The sequence below is a fragment of the Balaenoptera musculus genome, chromosome 20 (genome assembly GCF_009873245.2).
Source record: "Balaenoptera musculus isolate JJ_BM4_2016_0621 chromosome 20, mBalMus1.pri.v3, whole genome shotgun sequence".
In the NCBI taxonomy this organism is placed as follows: Eukaryota; Metazoa; Chordata; class Mammalia; order Artiodactyla; family Balaenopteridae; genus Balaenoptera; species Balaenoptera musculus.
Genome location: NC_045804.1, coordinates 41,056,704 through 41,079,935, shown reverse-complemented (window position 1 = coordinate 41,079,935; position 23,232 = coordinate 41,056,704). Strand labels below are relative to the sequence as shown.

At 47.8% G+C, this 23,232-nt stretch overlaps 1 protein-coding gene across 2 annotated transcripts in view; it reads right to left on the bottom strand.

The window, feature by feature from the left end:
- ASIC2 (acid sensing ion channel subunit 2) overlaps positions 1-23,232 on the bottom strand; it is a 1,026,910-nt gene that overhangs the window by 46,559 nt on the left and 957,119 nt on the right. For both annotated transcript variants that reach the window (XM_036835403.1, XM_036835402.1), the window contains exon 3: positions 17,697-17,824. In XM_036835403.1, the coding sequence (XP_036691298.1) occupies positions 17,697-17,824 (128 nt within the window). The remainder of the gene's footprint in view (positions 1-17,696; positions 17,825-23,232) is intronic.

Below are 23,232 nucleotides of genomic sequence, written 5' to 3'. Positions count from 1 at the left end.
GATTTTTCATCGTTAGTGTATAGGAATACAAGAGATTTCTTTGCATTAATTTTGTCTCCTGCTACTTTACCAAATTCATTGATTAGCTCTAGTAGTTTTCTGGTATCATCTTTAGGATTCTCTATGTATAGTATATAGTATCATGTCATCTGCAAACAGTGACAGCTTTACTTCTTCTTTTCCGATTTGGATTCCTTTTATTTCTTTTTCTTCTCTGATTGCTGCAGCTAAAACTTCCAAAACTATGTTGAATAATAGTGGTGCGAGCGGGCAACCTTGTCTTGTTCCTGATCTTAGTGGAAATGGTTTCAGTTTTTCACTATTGAGAACAATGTTTGCTGTGGGTTTGTCATATATGGCCTTTATTATGTTGAGGTAAGTTCCTTCTATGCCTATTTTCTGGAGGGTTTTTATCATAAATGGGTGTTGAATTTTGTCAAAAGCTTTTTCTGCATCTATTGAGATGATCATATGGTTTTTCTCCTTCAATTTGTTAATATGGTTTATCACATTGATTGATTTGTGTATATTGAAGAATCCTTGCATTCCTGGGATAAATCCCACTTGATCATGGTGTATGATCCTTTTAATGTGCTGTTGGATTCTGTTTGCTAGTATTTTGTTGAGGATTTTTGCATCTATGTTCATCAGTGATATTGGCCTGTAGTTTTCTTTCTTTGTGACATCTTTGTCTGGTTTTGATATCAGGGTGATGGTGGCCTCGTAGAATGAGTTTGGGAGTGTTCCTCCCTCTGCTGTATTTTGGAAGAGTTTGAGAAGGATAGGTGTTTTAGCTCTTCTCTAAATGTTTGATAGAATTCGCCTGTGAAGCCATCTGGTCCTGGGCTTTTGTTTGTTGGAAGATTTTTAATCACAGTCTCAATTTTTCACTGATACTCTTAATTTCAAAAAGTCTTTGTTTTCTCTGTATTTCATTACTCTTTCTTTAACTAATCTTTTCCTCAAGTAATATAATATTACTTGAAATAACTTGCTGTTAATCCCTTCCAGCGTATCTTCCATCTCAGACATTGTAGTTTTTCTCTCTAGAAGCTCAATTTGGGTCTTTAAAAAATATGTTCCATGTCCACACGTTGAACATATGGGGTTTAGTTATAACTGTTTTAATGACCTTGTTGGCTATTTGTCCCATGTGTTAGTTCTGGGTTGGTTTCAATGGATTGATCATTCTCCTCATTATAGGTCATATTTTCTTGCTTCTTTGTATGTCTGGTAATATTTGATTGGATGCCAGACATTGTGAATTTTACCATGTTGGGTGTCAGGTATTTTTGTATTCCTATACATTTTCTGGAGATTTGTTCTGAGACACATTTAAGTCATTTGGAAATAGTTTGACCTTTTTGGGTTTTGCTTTAGGATTTGTTAGGTGGAAGGAGAGCAGCTTTTAGTCTAGGGCTAATTATTCCCCACTACTGAGGCAAGACCCTTGTGGATACATTTCCCCATGTCCCAGGAATTATGAGGGTTTCCAGGTTGGCTGGGAGGAATAGGCACTATCCCCAGCTCTGTGTGAGTGCCGGGCACTGCTCCTTCTAGCCCTCTTGGGTCATTCTTTCCCTGGCCTTGGGTAGTTTTCTCACATGCATACCCCAATCGGGAGCCTGAATTCTGAAGGGGGACCCTTCTATAGATCTTCAGTGTTCTCTCTCTGTGCCTTCCTCTCCTCTTTAATACTCTGTCTTGTGAACTCTAGCTGCCTTGGTCTTCCTGGACACTCAGCAAAATGTCCTCAACTCAGGGCATCCCTGGAGCTCTGCCTGGGTCCCCCTGCAGGCACTGTGGCCTGGAAACTCTCTAAGGATGCAAGCTAGGGCTGTCATAGTGCTCAACATTTTTGTTTCCCATCTCTCTGGGATCACTGTTCTTTGTTGCCTAATATTCATAACACTTGAAAAAGTGTTTTTTTGGGGGGGTCAGTTGTTTTAGGTGAGAGGATAAACCCACTCTATTACTATGTCTTGGTTGGATGCCAGCATCAGAGTCTCTGCTGCCACCACCAGTCTAAGCCATCTCAACACCAGGCTCATTTTAATACCAGGACTTAAATGCTTTGCCCCAGTAAAGAGCGGATTTGAATCAGGTGTGCCCGACTCTGTGTCATCACCTCTCCATGCAGAAAAGAGTGATGGAGCTCCTTTACAATTGAAGTACTTGCATAGTTATTACCAAATCTGATTCTTTCAAGAGCCAAGTGAGATCAATAGGCATTATTAGTCCATCTGACAGGTAGAGAGTCTGAGGCCCAATGAGTATAGTGACCTGCCCATGGCTGCCTAGAGAATGAATGGCAGAGTCAGGATTATAACCGGGGCCTCTGTCTTCCACTCTGGGGCTGTCTTTGTTGCTTCCTCTCTCCCTGCAAGGCAGCAGGGAGGGAGCTCAGCCTTCATTCCTGCTCTGCATCTGCATCTCCCCACTGGGAAGAAGACGAGTAATCCATCCTGCTGCTAGAAAACACACGGGAAAGCAGTGCACAATGAATGTAGTCTCAGGTGGGCCCCTTGTGCTGCCTAAATGCATAGCATGGACAGTACAATCCTGTGTTTTCTGACCGTTGCCATGGTGTGTGGACAAAATGGGAATGTGTTTCCTTGGAAAATTTCAACAGTGATTCATCCTCATTTCTACTAGGACCAATTGAAGAAATGGGTAATCCTGGGGGAATAGCCATAATATTAGCGATGCTTGCTACCCATCAGGAAGTGGGTTGCTGTCATTAAGTGGCTTCTTAAAAGCTTGTAAAATAAAGCAACATCAATCACATTTGAAGAGAAGCTGGCATCAGAAAGAGATATGGAGCTCTGAAACGGATTCTTCTTAATCGAGGGTCTCAGTTCCTTAGTTACCGGGAATTCTGCCTACACGAGTGGTCAGAAGGCCTGGCTCCTTTGGTGGCCTGTGAGCTCAGAGCAGGGTGTGGGGGGAAAGAGTGCAAGCTTTGGAAGCCGAAAGGTCTGGGTTTGGCATCTTAGTAGTGATATGCACTCTCCACTACTCTTTCCACTATTAAGCCTCAGTTTCTCCATCTGTAAGATGGGCACAGGGAAGCCCATTGCAAGGTGGTTGTGATGAGGCAGCCTGGATAAAGTGCCTGGTGCACAGTGCTCACTCACTTCCACCATCACACCCGTGGTCCTGAGAGTCTAAGGACGAAAAATGATGGTGTCCATTAGGGCATCTCCACTCTATGAACTGTGATGGAATGCTACCACTGACGTTAAAGAGATCTCACGACAGGAGAAGATGCTCATGGGAAGTGATGTTGAGGACAAAAGGAGAGAAGAAAATCCAAGTCCAACAAACAAATTGGACTAGAGATGATTGTCGGAACTTGCCCAACCAAAGTCCTCCTCAGAGGGCCCAGCCACCATGAGCTTGGGGCAAGCAGAGGTTATGAGGAGGTAAAACCATGTGTAAATGTGTCAGTTGGGTTAGGAAGTCTGCCAGTAGGGAGACAGAGAAGACTGAGAGATGTGAGGACGTCACATGTGGCCTATGAAAGGAGAGAGAGAGAAAGAGTGACAGGGAGGGAGGGGGGAGGGGGGGAGGAGGAGACAAAGCAAGAGACACGCACAGATGGAGTAAGAAGAGAGAGCGGGTCCTTTGTTCTGGGTTTCAGATGCCACAGGCTGCGCCGTCTTTTCTCTCTATACGCCCTCCTGCAGGCTTCAGGAACCATGGCCCTTTCTTTGCGTTATCCTCTGAAGGCCATCTGTTCCTTGTAACCCGAAGAGCCCTAACTAAGGCAGAAACAAACAACAAAGCACACGGAGACCAAACGGCAAGGAAAGATACCAAAAGCATAACCATTCCTTCCTCTAAGTGGGGATTCTATGGGTTATTTTTTCCTATTTTTTTGGTTTCCCCCCAAATCTTCTACGTTGAGCATGTATTAAGATCTCACTGGCCCACAGGACCCATAGCAGCTGCTGTTGTCTCTTTTTTGTGTCTATTTGTTGGCCATGTTCCTCTCTCCATCCTTTTTGGAGGCACTGTGCCTCTGTCTGAGTGGCCCCTTCCCCTTTCCCCAGGCCTTCTAGTAATTTCCATTTCCTGAGCTGACCTTCCTTCCCCTACACCTGGGGCTTCTCACAATACCTGCCTAGGAGGAGGCCTTGTTCCCTGTCTGGGTTCCTCCAAGCATGTCCTGTTCTGGACAAAATAAAAGCAGAGCACGCCAGGGTAACTGAAGGCGGTATTTCTAAATTGTTCGAGTTCTAGGCTTTGGGGTCCAGCTGATCCCGATTCCAGGTTGTACTACTTCCTGGCTGTGTGTCCTTGGCAATTTTCTTAACTTCTCTGTGCTCCAGTTTGATTTTCTGTAAAATGGTTTCCAATCATTTCTACCTTATTAGATTTGAGAAACACGCCCGAGATAATGGGTAGGATGCATTTAGAAAGGTTCTGGAATCAGTTCTGATCCCTTGAAAGCGGTTCTGGACTCAGTGTTTTCCACAGAGTGATGTCTCCCATGCTGTCGTATCTCCTCTGAGAAGCGGAGAGGCCCTGCCTGTGTTCTTCCTCACTGAGGTGCTAAACGTGGCTAAGCTCAGCTACCTCTCCTATATCTGCCATCACCAAGCACCAGAGTGTCCCCATCATCCTTTACCCTTTGGGTCATAGAAGCAGCTGTGCCAGCAGTGGGTCTGGGGTTTAACTTCAAGAGCACCCTGACCACCCCAGGTGAAGCACCGCCTGCCCTGGCTGGGTCTGTTCCTCCTGCTGGTTCCTTCCAGACCTTTTCTTGGAGGTCTGGGGGGCTGAGTTCAGTTCAGTTCAATACACATTGACTGAGGCCTTATCATGTACTGAGCACTGGGGCAGGTGTGGGGACATGCACAGGAGTGTCTCAGTCCCAGAGACAGATGCGTGAAGGGAAAGACCTGGAAGTATGGTACCTGTTGCCTTTATGGTGGGGCAGGGAGATGATGTCAAGCTCATAGCAGGGATGAAAACTGAGAGTGGGGACATCCCTCGGATGCACTGTTGAGGCAGGGAAGAGGAGAGCACAATCTTAGGAGCTACGGAATTAACAAGGCTAGCTATCAGTCTAATCCAACCTAATCAACCCAATCCAATCTAATTCAATCTCATCCAACCCATTGGACTAATTCAACCCATTCCATGTGGATGGGGGACCAGCATGGTGCCAGGTATCGTGCTCTTCAATCTTTGGGAAATGGGGACTCTGGCCCCAGGCCTGGGGGTAGGGTGGGGACACTTTTTGTTGTAAACTTCAAAACCAGACAAAAATCTTTACAAATTTTCTTTGCTAGAAGGGAAACTTCAGAGCTGCAGGCCTTTCCCTATGGCCTCTGCGTGTGCCGGGACCAGAAGCAGGGTCCGGTGGAGGCTGTCTGCTGGGGAAGGAACTGCAGGACCAGCCTGGAGGGGAGACTGTCCCTGGCTGCAGGGAGTAGCACCCCATCCCCGGTACGTGAGCCAGTCTGTTATAAATTTATTTATTTTATTTATTTATTTTTGGCTGCGTTGGGTCTTCGTTGCTGCGCGCGGGCTTTCTCTAGTTGCGGTGAGCGGGGGGTTACTCTTCGTTGCGGTGTGCGGGTTTCTCATTGCGGTGGCTTCTCTCGTTGCGGAGCACGGGCTCTAGGCACGCGGCCTTCAGTAGTTGTGGCACACGGGCTCAGTAGTTGTGGCTCGCGGGCTCTAGAGCACAGGCTCAGTAGTTGTGGCGCACGAGCTTAGTTGCTCCGAGGCATGTGGGGTCTTCCCGGAGCAGGGATCGAACCCGTGTCCCCTGCATTGGCAGGCGGATTCTTAACCACTGCACCACCAGGGAAGTCCCAGCCAGTCTGTTAGATGCCGGGTCCAAACCAGAAAACATACTTGTAAATAGCTGCATTACGCACGTCTTTAAAAGTTGCACAATTAATACATGAATACACAAGTGCATTCTCATTATAAATATTCCTGGGATCCAGAAAAAGTGGAAAATCTTGCACACTCAGTTCTGTTCTTTTCCTCTGAGCAGCTGTCAGTATTTTTTAAATTCTCCAGAATTCTTCTGTGTGCTACCGTGCGTGCATACATGTGCCTTTATAAATATATAGTTTAGTTTAGTGTGGTGGTATTTTTAATACAAATGAGACCACACTGTATGTGTTGTTCTGACTCTTTTTTTTCACTTATCAATATGTCTTGGAAAATTTCCCCAAGGGATCTCCGGATCTTTCCTACCCATTTTAACTGTTGCAGGGGGTTGGGGGAAACACATATGCATTTGCCCTCCTTAATTTAATCATCATTTCATTGATGAACTAAATTGTTTCTAAATTTTTACTCTCACAAAAATTGAGAGCTGCAGAAAAGACCTTCATCCATGCTTCTTGGGGTACATGTGTAAGTATTTCTTTATGGCAGATTCCAAGAAGGAAAATTGCTCTCCTTTGAAGAGGAGGTGTGCTTTTTTATTTGAATGGATGCTGTTAAGTCCCCACCCACATCTCTAGCCCAGAAGGCCCTACCAGTTTACACTCCACTCAACAGCTGTCTTGTCTGCCCTCTCCAGAGATGGGTGTCGTCTTTTCTGGGGCCCTGCTCCCCTTCTGCTTGTTCCTTTCACAGTCTTCTTGGCTCTCCTAGAGACCTTGGCCAAATGCTATCTTCCCGTCCTTTGTCACCTAATTGTGTCAAAGGACTGGGTGTCCTGTGTTAAAACATAAAACATAGGACTTTCCTGGCGGTTCCCTGGTTAAGACTCCGTGCTTCCATTGCAGGGGGGATGGGTTCGACCCCTGGTCAGGGAACTAAGATCTCACATGCTGCATGGCATGGCCAAAAAAAAAAAATAAAATAAAAAGCAGATAAATAGAGGAGTGATGACTCTCATTTAGGAATGATTTTTTTGTTCCATGATAGGATGTGCTACAGGGTTTGAATCAATTCATGAACCAATATTGATTCACTCTGCAATTAATTAATTAATTGATTGATTGATTGATTTACAGCGTTAGGGTCTGTGCTAGTTGCTCAGAGTCCTTGCCTTCAGACAGCGTACTCTCATTGATGGAGGAAGACAAGCAAATAACTTGGGTTATTCAGGTAACTTTGTATTAACAGCCAGATGGCTGTTGTTAAAATGTTTTAGATGCCAAAAGGAGATAGATCTCAGTAGGTGAGAAACTGGAGATATTTTAGGGCTAGAGCTAACAGATTAGCACTAAGATTTACTTGCCCACAGCGAATGACTACAGGGGCTGTTCAGTCCATTTGTAACAACATAAACAAACGTTTGGACTTCGCCATCCCTGGAGGGCAACAGTTGTTTTCAGGAGAAAGGAGGAGGGGAGAAATAGGAAAGAGATGTCTTTTCCAGGCCCCCTTTCCCCTGCCCGCAATCTGACCATCAGCAGGACTGTTCACATTCATTCATTCATACATTCATTCTGGTTGATATTTCTAAAAGATTTGTTTGTGACTATCTAGCCTTCCCAGTTGGCCACAAAAAGCTTTCAGCCTGCATAAGGAGGTGTCCTCTACAGGTTTTTTTTTTTTTTTTTTTTTTGCCCTATATATAAAAACAACAGGCATCGGAAACCGAGGCCACCCTGTTCAGAGTTCAGATGGTGCCCATGAATCAAAAGAGAACGTGGTACTGGGTAGCATGACCCAACCAAAGAATGTTCTGATTTATTAACTTGTCTCCTGAGTAAGAAAAAGGAGGTGAGTCAACAGACAGTAGGTGTCCTTTCCTCTGCTGTGTCTGAGGAGGAAACAAGCCACTGAGAGACAAGCAACTGGCTTCTGATGTCAGAGCTAGTGCAGAGAGGATCCAGGAGAAACTAGTTCTGCCCTGATGGATGCTGGTGAGAGTGGGTACCACAAAGTTCTGGACTTTGGACCCAGACTGGAGCTGCCATGTCAGTTAGTACCAGTTTTGGTTCATCCCTTTTTTCCCCCCACACACTCAGTAAAAAGACTTTTTTTTTTTTTCAGTTCTTAGTGTTAAAGACTCTAAGATTACATCATCTTAGATGTAAGATGTAAAGACTCTCGGTTACATCATCTCTGAAGGCTAAGCATAGCGGAAATGGATTGTAAGTTATTGAAGTTATCCCTCAGAGATCATTCTACAACATTCCGTCCAACCATCTTTCCATTTAAGAATTATAAGACCTATATTTTCCCTTAAGAAGTTTACAGTATACTGGGGGCTTATTACACAGACACGTATAGCTCTTAATCTGTGATTGACTGTCTGCCTCTCCTGCTAGACTGTAAGCTCTGAGAAGAACCAGGTCAGTCCTGTCCATTACTGTATCCCTCATGCCTAACACAGTGCCTGGCACACAGCTAATGCTCAATAAATGAATGAGTCAGCAGGAAATGATCAAGGAATGGGGCTGGTAGGCAGCGGGGCTGCTGGAGAGTAGTGGGGTTTAGTCACTGGAAAAAGTGATGGCCAGAGCCAGGATGTGGAATTTGGACTTTATGTTCTAGGTTGGGAAAGACATTAATGGGTCTTAAGCAAGAGAGTGAGATGATAAAGTAGGCTCTTTCTCTTTCATACATTCATTGAGTCATTCATTCCATTCAATATAATTATCAAGCATCTTCTATATGCAAGGCACTATACAAAATGCTGAAATACAAAGAACAGAAATAAGATGGAGTCATATCCTCAGAGAGCCCACAATCTGGTAGGGAGACAGATAGGTAAACAGATGATTATCATGTGTAAATTTTATGCCAGAGATTCACACAGGATACTCCAGGGTGGCCTTCTGGATGAGGGAACATTAGAGCTGAATCTCGAAGGACTCATACAAATTAGGTGAAGAAAGGGTGGGAAGGGTGTTGCTGGCAGGGAGAGAGAGGAGAGAGCATGTGATGCTTGGGAATAACTGCACACAGTTTAGCAGAGCTGGTGCTTTGCGTGGGAGGCCGGGGGAGTCGAGGAAGATGCTGCTGAAAGGTAGGCAGCAACCAGAACAGAAAGGGCTGTGAAGAGGGTCCTGGACTTTATCCTCGAAGAAATGAGCGAGGGAGATGCTCAGATTCTTGTTGATGCAGACAATGGATTGGAGAGGGACAAGGTGGGCAGCAGGGAGACCAGCCAGGCAGCTGTTGTTCTTACCCAGGAGAGAGACCATGAAGGACTGAATTAAAGTAGCGTCTGGGGTGGGCGATAGTGATAGCTAGCGTTTATCGAGCACTTGCTGGATGCCAGAACTGTTCTGCGCATACACGTCAACTCAGCCTTCTAGCCACCCTCTGGGATAGAAACCATCATTATTCCCATTTTACAGATGAGGAAATGAGGCACAGGGTCACCATCTAGGGAGTGCGTATTTGTACTCAGGCCATTTACAGGGTTGGGGGACCATGGCTGGGGGAGCAGTTTTGGGGTGGAGGTGTGGGGCAGGGGAAGAGGATGAGTTCAGTTTAGACTTTTGATTTGAGAAGCCCACGGGACTCCGAGGGGAGGCATTCGGCAGTACGTGGAGTCCTGGGTTGGGGGTCAGGAAAGAGATCTGGGCTGGGGGTAGTGCTTTGAAAGTCATGGTAAAGGGTGAGCTCATTCAAGGAAATTGCAGAATGGGACAAGCCAAAACCAGCATCCTGGGACGCCCATCATCTCAGGGGTGAACAGAGAAGGAATTGCTTATGAAGATGACTCAGGAGGAGCAGGCAGAGAGCTGGGAAGAAAACCAGACCAGAGTGGGGAGAAGAGGGTCTCAGGGAGGGCGTGGCCAACAGTCCACATGCTGCTGGGAAACCAGGTGGGATGAAGTGAGGAGTGTCCTTACCGACAAAGATTGGGTTTGGCCACAAAGATTTCATGGGCCACCTTGATGACAAAGAGTTTCCGTGGGATGCTAGAGGTGGGCCGGGAAGTGAAAGGGAGGTGAGGAAGTAGAGAGAAGCAAGTCTAGACAACTCTTTGGAGACTCTTTTAGGGAGGGAAGGAGGAGGAGAGGCTGCAAGGCAGAGAGTAGGCAAAATAGAGTGATTTTACCTCTTTCTAAGACTTAAGGATTTTTTTTTTAAACATCTTTATTGGAGTATAATTGCTTTACAATGGTGTGTTAGTTTCTGTTTTATAACAAAGTGAATCAGCTATACATATACATATATCCCCATACCTTAAGCATGTTTTATTTACTTTGAGATTTCCCCCAACAGAGCTGAGCACATTTGCTCATCCTAGCCAAGCAACACTTCTTTTAAGGACCCTTTTCCTTCCTCCTCTATGCACTGTCATCACCTCCACCTTGACAAAAACAAACTCTCATTGTGCAGGAAAAACAGGTGAAAACCTGACTCTTGGCAAAACCATCTGGGGATCTGAAGATATTTCTCCCTTCGAGGAGGAGTGGCAACAAGTGAGGAAGTAGCTAAGCTAGTAGATGCTTAATTGATTCTTATTATCATCTATGTATGGGAAACACTATTCCCTGTTGAGCATGGAGGGATAGCCACACAGCAGGCTATCCTGCCTTCTGGTGCCTCCCCGGTGCTTTCTGGAGCAGAACTGGATGTTATCATGTTTGTGCGGCTCCAGCTTTGACAGTTTGGAAGTTGCTGAAGGCAGGTGGAACAAATTCTCTCCCCTGCCTTGAAAAACACAACTGGGCAAGCCTCCATTTTTAACGGGGCCCGTGAAGCATATTAAGGACCATGGATCTGGCTGTCAGATTGACAAATGAGTCTTCTCTTTTGAAAGGCACTTAGGAAGTTGTATTTGGAAGCTTGAGAGGAGCTGTGAAAAGCATTTGGGGGCACCCCACCCAACATCTGGGCCTTTTTAATTTGGGGGTAGAGGCGGGGATACTGTTTCTCATTGTGAGCCATGGTGGGATTCCCTCCAAATGTTGGAGACGCGGCCAACCTACGCTGACGGTAAAGGCTTAGGCTTCTGTAGGAGCCGACTGTGCCCACACGGACTGCCAGTGACCTAACTGGGGCCGGCGGGACCCAAACATTTGTGTTTGCGTTGTGTATCTACAGCCCCAAAGAGGGTAGCAAGCAGCTGCTTGATGCAGGGTGTGCTGTGACCGTGGGCATCCTCGTAGTACTCTGGATACAGCCCAAGTGAGGAACCAACACACAGTCCAGGTTGAGGAATTGGAACCCTTCTCATTCCCAATGGCTCCAGACTGGTAGTAGAAGGGCTTCCTGGTGAGAACAGGGTATATCTGGGCAGTGATTAGCAACTCTGGTTCCCCAAGGCATTTCCGAGATCCTCGAATATAAACGCAGGGCCACGTTTCCCCGAAAACTTTCTGAACAATGAGGCTGGTGGCCAACTGACTGCCCAGGGTCTGCAGATTCATTCTCAGTCCCACCAAGAAGTATGGGCAGGGCGGTTGAATAAAGATTTGATGGACACATTGGATAAACATTTAGAAAACAAGACTCACCGCCAGGCTCTTTGAGGAGGAAGTGGGAGATGATGAAAATTTCCTTATATCAAATCATGGCTGGAAGTCCCAGCAGGATTAGCCATCGCCTTCAGTTAGGGGCAAAGAGTCCGACTGGTGATGTCAACGTTGAAGATGCTGTGCTCTTACTACATGAATGTCCCGGATTTTCTCTTTCACATATATTCGCTCACTCATTTAATTCTCCCCATGGTCCAGAGTTCGGTGAGGACCTTCCCATCTGTTCCATCCACACTCGTGCACACAGATGGCTTCCGGATCTCTGCCTCCAGCCCTGACCCCTTTCACGAGCTTTTGCTTTGATTAGGCTCTCTAAGTGCGCAGCCAGAAATGATACAGACACCATCATCCATCAGAGGCTGGTTCCACAGCCTCAGGGAGAAGGAGGGCCCCCAGGGCAGATTTTAATGGGAGTTTTGGCAGGTGGGGGAAGGGGGGGAGGCAGGGAGAGCCCTGGAGTGCAGCATCTGAGCGCTCTTTGGGCCCAGAGTGCAGATTTGAGTATTAGTGTATAATTCATTCTTTCAATCCTGCACATTTACTGAGCTCATATCTAAGCAAGGCACGGGGGATAGAGAATCCGAGAGACACCATCCTTGGTCTCAGGGAGCTCCCAGCCTAAGTGAGCCAAGGGCTGATGGAGGCTAAGGAAGACAGTTCGTAAGAGGCAGGCGTAGGGGCAGGGATGCACAAGGGGAGGTAAATTCTGCAAGGAGAGTTTTATATCTCTTAGGAGTGGGATAAAACTGCCGAGAAACCTGCTTGATTCTGTGAGCGCTCCAAAGCGGGACCAGGTCTCCCTCATCTTCATCTTCCCGGCAAAGTAGGTGCTCAGTGAATGTTTGCTGAAGGAATAAATGAATGTATAAGGTGTTATATGGAGCGACTAGCTGCTCCTTGGGGGGTGGCAGGACAGGACGGGGAAGGTCTTCTTAGAGACTGTGATCTTTGAGCAGTAGCTAGAAATAGGACTAGGCCTTTGCCAGGTAGGTAAGACCGGGAAGGGATGCTGGGCATAAGGAACAGTGGGGGCAAATGCACAGAGGCAGGCATCAGAGAGCATGGTGCATTTGGTGGCTGGTTCTCCGACACTGGGATGCAGGGGACACGCTAGTCAACCATGGGCAGTTGATGAGGCTGGAGAGGTGGGCAGGGGCCAGGCTGAACAGGACCTCGGACGCCATTCTAAGGGGTGGGGCTTTTGCAAATTACAGGAAGCCCAGGAATTTAAGGGTTTTAAGTAGGGCAGCCATGTGGCCGCCATGTGTGTGGCCTGGGGAAGGGGCACGACCAAGGAGCACGGGCAGAGCCTCTCTTCTAAAGTTTTAGGTTGGCTACATACCCCAACCCCTGCTTCTCACTAGTAGGAACCCAGGTTCTGCCTCTCAGACCAGGGCAGGGGGGTTTATCTCACATGTCCTTGCCACCATGGACCTTAACAGCACCCCACGCCAGCTGGCATGAAGGAGGGAGCCTGCAGGTGGCAGAGTAGGTGCAAAACTGCTATCGCCCAAACTTCCACGTGGTTCCTGTGTGCTTGAGTGACCCCCAGGCTGAGAACGCTGGAGGCCCTTCGAGGTCACCTAACCCAGCCCTTCCATTCTATGGATGGGAACACTGAGGCCCAGGGACGGAGGCAACCTGTCCAAGTTCTCATGGCGCAGTCAGGACTAGAATCCAGGCCTGTGGGCTCCCTGTCTGGTTTTCTCTCCCCAGATAGATCTGTGCTCAAAGCTGAGTCCTGCAGTTCCCTTAGCTCGGTGACCTGAAGCAAGTGACTTGGTTGTGCAGTTTTGTCATCTGGAACGTGGCATAACAATATCTCCCTTTTGGGGTTGTTGTGGGGAATAAATGAAATAATGCAGGTCAAGTGTCTCTGCAGCTTAATGCCTGGCGGGGAGTGTGCGCTCAGGTAGAAGGAACTGCTCTCTCCCTCTGGGTTCTGTTTCTGCTCCCAGCGTGTTATCCCACTGCCTGTCTCTGGTGGTGGGGGTCCTGGGATGGTGCAGGGGCTCCTACAGCAGCTGAGCCAGGGGGGCACTTCTCAGATTGTCCAAGGAAGGCAGGGGCATACCTTGGCTTATTTGGGTTTAGGGCAAATACAGATGTAAAAAAGCAATCTTTCGTCTGGGTCACAGCCCAATGGTGTGTTCTTTTGGATGACAAAGTAAAGTGAAAAATATTGAGAGAAGTGTGTGTGTAATTTTGCACAGGTGGGATGACTTTACCAGGCAAAAGGACTTTCCTGTTTACAAAGGGATTCACGGCAGGAGTCCCGTAAGTTACCAGTTCCATTCAGGGCTTTCACTCAGGAGTCAATTTCCCTAGCATGATTCACACCAAGTTTCTAGGAAAGGGCCTTCTGCCCGCCAAATAGTCTTGTCATCTTTCAAGATTCCCTTGAGCTTTGAGCTGAAGCAGCAGAATCTTGGAATGGGAACAGTGTAGCCGCTATAGGTTGTAAGACCACCATGATTTTATGTGTCATCAAGAAAGAAAAAGCATCGCCAGTTGTAATGGACATGCAACAAGCCCCAATTTCAGAAATGTTAAAATGTGAAAAAAATATGCATCTTAGAATCAATGTTTGAGAACCAGGGTCAGCTGGATAGGTTAGTACTAATGGCAGAGTGAGAATATACCAGTGGGGGCCAATCCCCAAATTGTACTTGGCTTAAGATTATTTAACGGTTATTTTTCCTATGTGAAAGAAACCACTAATACGTAAGTTCTCTGAGGCCAGACACTGGGTCTGTTTCGCTCACCATCGTATCCCTATCGCTTCACCCATAGTAGGTGTTCAACAAATATTTGCTCAACAAGTAAAATAAAACAAAGCCGCATTATAAGACATGTGGCAAACCCAGACAAGAAAACAAATCATTCAGAATTCCCCCACTGTGGGTATTTTGCCTTATTTCCTTCGAGTCTTATTTCCTATGAATATGCTCTTTTATATATGTGTAAACATAATGTATTATTAGATTTAGCTCCAGGATGTGTCTTTGTATTTCTCTATTGATATGAATGAAATGATGAAATGAGATGATGCGGAAATGTTTTGAAGACTGTAAAATGTTTAACCAAATATCTTATTATTACTTATAATAACCATAGCAATGCTAATATGAATGAGGCTGATTTTCTGAAAATATACTTCAAAGCCAACAATGAATTTGTCCTCTGAAGCTGGGAATACATTCTGTCCCTGATCGCCACGGGGAGTCCCTCTGTTTCATGTTGGGAAGAAAAAGAGACTTAAGGGTTCTGAGAAGTTATCAGCTCCAGCTTCCCACCAGGCCCAGCAATTTCTTTGGTGTCAGTAATGGGGGGTCAGTGTTGGGTGGGGAGGACAGAGCACATCTCTCAAGCCAATGACACAGCAGCCTACAGAGAGCTTCCTTCTCTCCAACCTTCGCTAGCGGTGAGATGAAGTTACCCTGTGGGTTTCAAGGAAGGCTGTTCACTTCCTCTGCATGGTAATAGCAAGGTGGACACCAGAGAGGTGTCAGTACAGGTAAGTCATGCAGGAGCAGAGGGGTGGTTACTTTCCACAAACCACAAAATCAGATTTGCATTGGAAAACTAGCCCAAAATTCACCATTAGATAGTCAAAGAATTCATGGACACACTTATTAGTCTAACCCGTGCCTGGTTCTTCGAAGGGAGGTAGATTGACTCACATCACCCACAAAAGGCAGGACTAGCCAGGCTCCTCTGTGCCCTCTTCTCCATGAGGCCTCAACCTTGGCCTACAAAGACTTGGACAAACACTAACATAGTTTCCTTCCTTCTTTTCTTTTCTTCCTTCCTTCCTTCCTCCCTCCCTCTCTCTCTCTCTTTCCTTCTTTCTTTCTTTCTTTCTTCCTTCCTTCCTTCCTTCCTTCCTCCTTTCTTTCTTTCTTTCTTTCTTTCTTTCTTTCTTTCTTTCTTTCTTTCTTTCTTTCTTTCTTTCTTTCTTTCTTTCTTTCTTTCTTCCTTCCTTCCTTCCTTCCTTCCTTCCTTCCTTCCTTTCTTTCTTCCTTGTCATTAGCACTTCATTTTCATTGAAATGGATAGTTTAGATGAAGAACAGAACTAGAATAGTGTTAACAATCGACTTCTGAAAAATCACACTTGTATAAAGGAAATAAAAAAGGCCAGCAGAAATCCAAAAAAGGTGCAGCTTGTATTATTGCACTTGGATGAAGTATGCTGTTCAGGGTAGCGTAATACGACTTAGGCCACACAAGCCCAGGAGGAGGAGACAAACAGAGGGCAAAACTCCAGGTAGTATTTATTCTGGATTCTCCAGTGAGCTCAAGAATATTTGGTATTTTTGAAACATTCAACTAAAGTTCTTTACAAAAATGACTGTGTCTTCAACACGTTTTTACACTAACATAGTTTCTCACAGCTCAAAGCCAAATCCCTGGGATGACCCTAGCCCCCTTAAAGTCCCTGCCTGAGAACTCAAGACTGCCAAAAGAATTTACTGTTTGTTTGTTCCTGCCAAGACCAAAAGGTAGGGCCCCTGTCTCCCTGTCTCTGCAGGAGGAGAGAAGCCTAACTATGATGGGGTCCTATTAGCAGACTCGGATGGGTTCCACATGCACTGACCCCCACCCCGCCTAACTTCCGGCTTTTTGTAATGTTTCATTTCCCTGACTCTGCTCAGGCACCCTCTCCCCCCCAACCCTTCCCCTCATTTTCCCTTTAAAACACCAAGTGCCTTCTGCACAAATCGAAGTTGAGTTCAGTTCAGGCTGAACCCTCTTCCCTGCTGCAATAGTATATTACTGATTAAATCTGTCCTTGCTGCTTTGTTTATCTGACAGTACTCGAAGGAAGGCTTGCTACTACACCCAGGCTAATAGCTTGGGCTCCGGGCTCTCTGCACACCTTGACCTGCTAGCCTGCGTTCACGCTTCCTGGTTCAAATCCTCAGCCTTGAACTTGGCTCCGTGCTGCCTGCTTCATGCCCTCCCTCTTTGTCCTCTAGGATGAAGTTTCCTGGTTGTTCCCCCAGGCCCCCACCTTGCACACTCTTGAATACGCCACTTCTGCCTACACTGCCTGCCTCTATCTCTGAGCCCCTTAGCTGCCGGGCCAACCTCCCAGCCTTCTCTACCCTGGTCTCAGAGCCACCATCCCACCTGCTACATGTTGCAGAGGAGGTTGATCTTGATCTTTAGCAACCGCCCAGGCGTTAAGTACAGGGAATAGTTCATGAGGCCTGCGCCATCCATGTTCTCCCAGAGATCCAAAACTACAGCTCACTTAGAGAGTTAAAACCAGTTTCCAGTACAGAAGATCGCTTTATAAAATGGCTAAGGAACTGTGATCTGTACTGGATGAAAGATGATTTGGGCCAAATTTTCAAAACAAGCGGCGCTCCTAAGTTACGTGTGTATCTCTTTGCTGACTGCTCCTCCCGTTCTCCGGATTCTCCTTTCCTCACACCCTAGAGCTGGGCTCCCTGTCGCTCATTCACCTCATTGTTTGCTCCAGGCCTCCCAGGGCACATTGTCTTGGGTGACCTGGTTTAGGACTCCCTCAGAGTCATAGGCTCTCCAGCTTTTATTCTAGGCAAACCAGGAGATAAGAGAAAAAAAAGCATCCCCATGTCTCTCTGCAGTCCTGTTCTGAGGCTTCCTCCCCACTGAGAATTTACAAAGGTCTCCCTTCTGAGGTGTAAGCCATGTCACATCTGTGCCAATCCTCACTCCATGGACGCACAGAGTTGATGCAGAAGTCCTGGCTGGCTGGGAGGGCCCCTCCCCTGGTGCTAAATCAGAGAGCAGACAGGAACCCATGAAGCGGCTTCCCTCCACTTAAACTCCGTTACAGGAGAGATGCTCCATCCCTGTTCCTTTTTGCAGGCCACTTGGCTTTGTATTAACACAGTGACGAAACACACCAAACCCTGATGAGCAATTTCCCTCAGCATCCACTGGACTCCCACCCCACCCCCAGCAAAGATTTTTTTCCCAGAATGTTTTGGGAAAAAAAAAACCCCAACCAGTTCAGTGGAAAAGCAAATAAGCTGGGTTTCCCTCATGCCCTATTGCAGAAACCGACAGGCGGTACAGGAGAATTGGATTACAGAGGTTAGCCTGATACATTTCTCCAATTTCAGGGTGAGTCTCTTTACTGAGCCCAGCCCTGCTCCAGCCTCCTGGGTGGATTCGGAGCCTTCCAGGAGTGGGAATCCCATTTCTCCTCCTCACGTGGCAGGTGGCTGGGAGAGGCCAAGGACCACTGATCCAGAGAGCCCTGGGGACTTACCCTCTGCTCCTGTGTGGCCACGAAAGTCTGGAACCCTGGTGCCACCCCAAAGCCCAGCTCTTGGATGAAAGGCGGCTCAGACTGACTGTGGATCTGAACCTTCACGCCTGCTTCAAACGTCGTTTCCTCTGAAAGAACAAAGATGGACAGAGCCATGGGTCAATGATAACAGATGCTCATGGAGTCCTGGGACTGAAAAGCTCAAAAGGATGCTGGAAAGGCCCCACGGTAGGCAGGATCATGGCCTCCCAGAGATGTGCACATCCTCATCCCTGGAGACTGTGGCTATGTTACCTTACACTGGTGAAAGGGATGCTGCAGGTGTAACCAAGGATTTTGAGGTGGGGAGATGGTCCTTGGTTATCCAGGTGGCCCAATGGGATCACAAGGGTCCTTACAAGAGGGAAGCAGGAGGATCAGAGTCAGAGAGATGTGGAAAAATCGATGCTGCTGGCTTTGAAGATGGAGGAGGGAAGGACCCATAAGCCCAGGGATGCAGGCAGCTTCCAGAAGCTGGAAGAGGCAAGGGAATGGATTTCCCCTAGAGCCTCTAGAAGGAATGCAGCCCTGCTGACACCTTAAAATACATTTTTGACTTCTGGCTTCCAGAGCTGTAAGATAATAAATTCGTGTTGCTTGATGCAATCTGATGCAATCAGATTGTTGTGGCAATCTGTTAGAGCAGCAATCAGAAATGAATTCAGGTCAGCTAGGCCAATCAACTTTTTGCTTCAATCTCCAAAACTATAGAATGGGATTATGAAGTGATTGAAGCACCTATTCTCTTTATTTACTAACTTCTCTACCGAGTCATGAGCTGAGGCGAGGAGATCAGGAGAAGGAAAACACGATGATACAGCAGCTGAAATAAAAATACGGGGCTTTCCTGTAAGCCCCTTGGAGCTGCAGGAGATAGGCAACTAGAAGAGAAGCTTCTCCCCTTCTGTTCTTTGGCAGGAGAAACGGCCCTCGGCAGTGGGGGGCGGGGGGAGGGACAGCAGAAAGGGACGGGATGGCAGAGCGTGGCTCATCCTATATGTTGGTGCTCATAATTGGCGGGAAGTGCACCTATGGGATCTATCAGCCTTTCCTGGGTCTCCTTCTCTGTCTTACTCTTTGCAAACAGCCTGAAGTAGGAGTTTTCCAAAATGCAAATCTGAGGCACTTATAAGGAGCCCAATCTCCTTCACCTGCCCCCGTTCCAGCCTTGCTCTGGGCAGCCCTCTGCTTCGTGGCACTATGTGTTCTAACCCACCAGGGCCACCAGATTGGCTGTTACTGATCCCTGCTCTACATGGACGCACATGCATCTCCTTCTGCCTGGAATGTCTTTTACTTGGTCCACCTGACCATCTCCCTTCTCATCACTGAAGATTCAGCCCCCAGCCCCAGCCAGAGCCACTCCTTCTCCTGTTTGGTTGTATTCTTCACATATGCCTGGTAAAGCCTCTGCCACACCACGTCATAATCCTTTATCTCACTGTCTTTTCCACAAGGCTGAGCATCGTGAGGCCAAGTTCAGGGTTTCCTCTCTGGATCTCAAAGGCCCTGCACACGGCTGGGCATCTTGCAGGCACCCAGGGAACGCCTGTTGCACGAACGAGTGAGAGATTTGTGACCCCAACCTTTACTCACTTATTAATGGGCAAGGCCAATCTAGAATCCACATCAAGGAGTATTCTGAAACTAGAGAATAGGGAGAGGATGGGTAAATGCAGAAATCAGGGAAGATGCGGGGGGATGGAGGTCAGAGGTCAAGGAGGGGGTGTGTGTCAGCACCAGGGCCATAGTGTAGGGAGAGTTTGGGGACACGCTCTAAAGCTGGCACAGAAGAGAAAGGCGAGGAGGAGGGAAGGGCTGGAGCCACGCACGTGAATGCGCAGGACCCAGGTCAGCCTGGGGGCCAGTGACCGAGGCAGGGGGAGGCGTCCAGAGCTGGGTGAGAATTCCAAGGTTGGGGGCACAGGCCAAGGTTGAGTAGGCAGACAGGGGCCAGAGGAAGAACAGGCAGGGCTCTCACCATCTAGACGAGGAATCCAGTGGCTGACATGAGGTTTAGGCAAAAGAGAGCCTCAGCCAGGAATCCTTTCATACACATCTTCGCGGAGCAGGAGAGAATCCCATGAAACCCACGAACACCTCCCCCTTTCCTCCAGCAGAGTCAACTCTTCCGCCATCTCTTTACCCAGATCGCTCCATCCAAACTCTTGCCCCTACGTCCCTGCGCGCCTATGGTTTTGTGTCCATCTCTCCCATGGGTGGCGGGTGCCTCAAGAGAGGAGGGTGCTGCTTGCTCAGTCCAGTGCCCATTGCCCAGCTGGGGGCTTGGCCCACAGGTACATCAGAGAAGGGGCTGAGGGAGAGGGAGGATGGGGGAGATGAAGAAGGCTAAGTGGCCAGCTTTCAGTGGCTGTGTGTTCTAAGGTCCGCCCGAGAGAGGGCTTGAGGAGAGGCCGAGGAGCCCGAAGAACAGGCTTTGATGGGGGGGAGAAGTGAACACACAGTGATACTGGGATACAGGGATGCCCATGCTTGGATGAATGAAAAGCACATTCAGTGAGCTGGAGGGGGTGGGAGAGGAGAGATGCCAAAGCGCGTTTTCCAGAGCTAGTGAAGCTGTGTGCCTGCGATATTAAGTGAGCTTAAGGAACCTTAGAGCCAGTAGGACAGGCTCGAAGGAGGTACCTGTGGTTACAGGGAGAAATGAGAAACGGGGCCTTGGTGTCAGAAGTGCTGTGAGCAATGAGCAGAGAGGACAGCCAGGCGTGCCTGTGTTAGTGAGAGCCGCCCAAGGCTACTCAGACTGGGTTAGGGTTCAGATGGGGAGTGTATTCAAGAAGCAGCAGGGGCTGGAGCAGAGTAAATTCCTAAAGTGTTCTCATATCACTGCAAACATGGATGGGCATGCAATCTGATGGGCAGAGTCAGAAGAGACATGAATAAGGTTTCTGCCCTCTTCAGGATAATGCTGTCTAGAGGAACCTTCTACCAAGATGGAATGTTCTATAATCCTTGCTATCCAACCTGGTACTGTTAGCCACATGAAATGTGACTCATGCAACTGAGGAACTGAATTTATAATTTAATTAATTAATGCCCCTCCCCCCAACTTTACTGATGCATAATTGACAAATAAAATTGTATGGTATTTAAAGTGCACAGTGGGATGATTTGATGTAGGTATACATGGTGAAAGGATTCCCCCTATCAGGTTAATTAACATATCCATCACTTCACATATTACCTTTTTGGCCTGCTTTATTTATCTATTTTTTATCCAATTGAATTTTAATTAATTAAACTTAAAATTAAGTAGCCACATGTGGCTGGTGACCACCTTACTGGGCAGTGCAGTTGTAGAATGTCACCTGTGAGTAGATCCCAGCCCTCTCGGAGCAGTAGGGGTGGCAAGGGCTTGAGCACCCCGCTTTCCTATGCAGGTGCCCCTGTGGGGTCTCTTGTCCAGAAGCAGGAGATCTGGGTGGGATTCTGAGCAGCGGAGTTCTGCCTATTTGTAGTCAGCCCATGATTACAGCCCCAGATCCTCCCTGACCCTGCGTCTCCCAAAGCACCACTTATTCTCTCATCTCCAGGTAGTTCCTCTTCCTTCACAGAACTGCCCTCAGCTCCCCTCTGTGGAGTAATTCTCCAGTTTGACAGTGAATAGCACCCCCTCCAGTCCCTGCCCTGTACCCACCCTCAGCTCCTGCCTTTCCCGGACATGGCATACTACCAGTGCAAATACGAAGACACACTTGAAGAAATGAAGTGATCAAGCATAGGCTGTTAGAGCCAAAGGCTCCGCCCACGTACCTCCAACGGTCTCAGACTAGAACGCACGTTGAAATCACATACGGAGCTCTGCGTGACCATTCCCGGGATCCACTCCCTAGAAATTCTGATTCTGTCCCTCTGGGGTGAAGCCCAGCAAACTTGCATGCCCAGGGATCCTGATACAAATTATCTGAGGCCAAACACATTTGGGCAGCAGCGATCTAGTCCAGAGAGGGGAATTGACTTGCCCAAGGTCACACAGCAAGTCAAGAGCAGAGCAGGGGCCAAAAGCCAGGTCTTCTGACTTGCAATTCGTCACTCTTCCTCCCCCACTAGGGGTGTGGTTTATTTCATGGGAGCAGATGTCCTGGTTCATAGCCCTGGGGTTCTGAGTGGAGGCTGGAGAAAGGGAATATCTCTTTCATTGTCATATCCCCTAAAGCCCCTAGCATGGTGCCTGGAACAGAGCAGGGCTCAATAACTACTTGTTGAATGAAACAAATTGAGTGAGGGAGTGTCCTCTGCTGAGTTGACTGTTCCCCGCCCTTTGACCAGCTGTGAGTCTGCCAGGGTCTGGCTGGACCCTAGGAAATACCAGTGCCACATGTCACCCAGTGACGGGCTTGCTCCCATGTTGCACAAGGCAGAAGGTCTCGTTCACTGACATGCAGCTGGGCTGCACAGAAAACAACAGCAACGGCAGCAACAATAACAATAACAGGAACTCGGACCGCCCATACAATGTTTGGGTTCAAACTGAAAATGTGGGGCACCTCGTTAAAAATTTATTGAGAAACTCAAGACAGCAGTGGTAAAGCATGAAACCAAGTGTGACCTTCCTGAGCCTGTGTGACTGCAGTGGTCACACAACCAGGAAGCCAGCCCTGATTATAACCCCCGTTGGCGCTGGACGGAATTGTTCACATCTTCCTATTCCTCTCACCGCCAAAACAGTCAACACTGAGTTGCTTCAAAGAGTGCAGGCCCCCAGTGCAGTGAAGGATTTGTTTACATATCGTGAACACCAGGATTCAAAGCCCCAGAGAGAGAGGGCACAGAGAAGGGGGAAGTTACTACACACACAGCGTTAGGAGTCCTTGTTAATTGCGACCAAGCTGCAACCCTGACGGCGTAACATGAAAGATGATGTTGAATCAGGAGGAGGGTGGTAGAGAGACTTCAACCTGCAGAAACCAGAGTCTCCTTTTTAGGAGCAGGGCCATGGCCGGCACCAGGTGAAGTCTACCTGTGGAGAATTTTCTGTGCCTGCAGAAAGGATCGGGAAGCTCTACTGGGCGGGCGGGTCGGGGTGGGGGGAGCCACGGGCAGAATGCATAATGAGGCAGGGAAAGTACATCACAATAAAAGCTTACATTTTTAATCTTTGCAAATTACAGGAAGCACGCAGAGGCAATAAACACTGAAGAGGAGGCAAAGAAGCGTCTCTGAAAACCTGGAGGAATTTTCTAGGCTAAGGCAGGGATGTGCTGGTACAAAGCAATCTTGGGTTGGAGGAAACCGTCTTTGTAACAGTGGCTGGGATAGCTAGCTTGAGAGGAGAGGGCGGGAGGGAGGCCAGCCATATGGTGAGATGCGTCTCAGTGCAGGATGGCGCTGTTTGTCCCCTACCCATCCTCTCCACTCTTCTCTCTGCCCTGGGAGCTGCACTTGTATAAAGTGTCCTGTTGGGCTCCCTTGCCCTCTGGCTGCTGGTTGCCTTCAGCCAGTGGTGGGCCCAGGTAGGAAACTGGGAGAGAGGGGA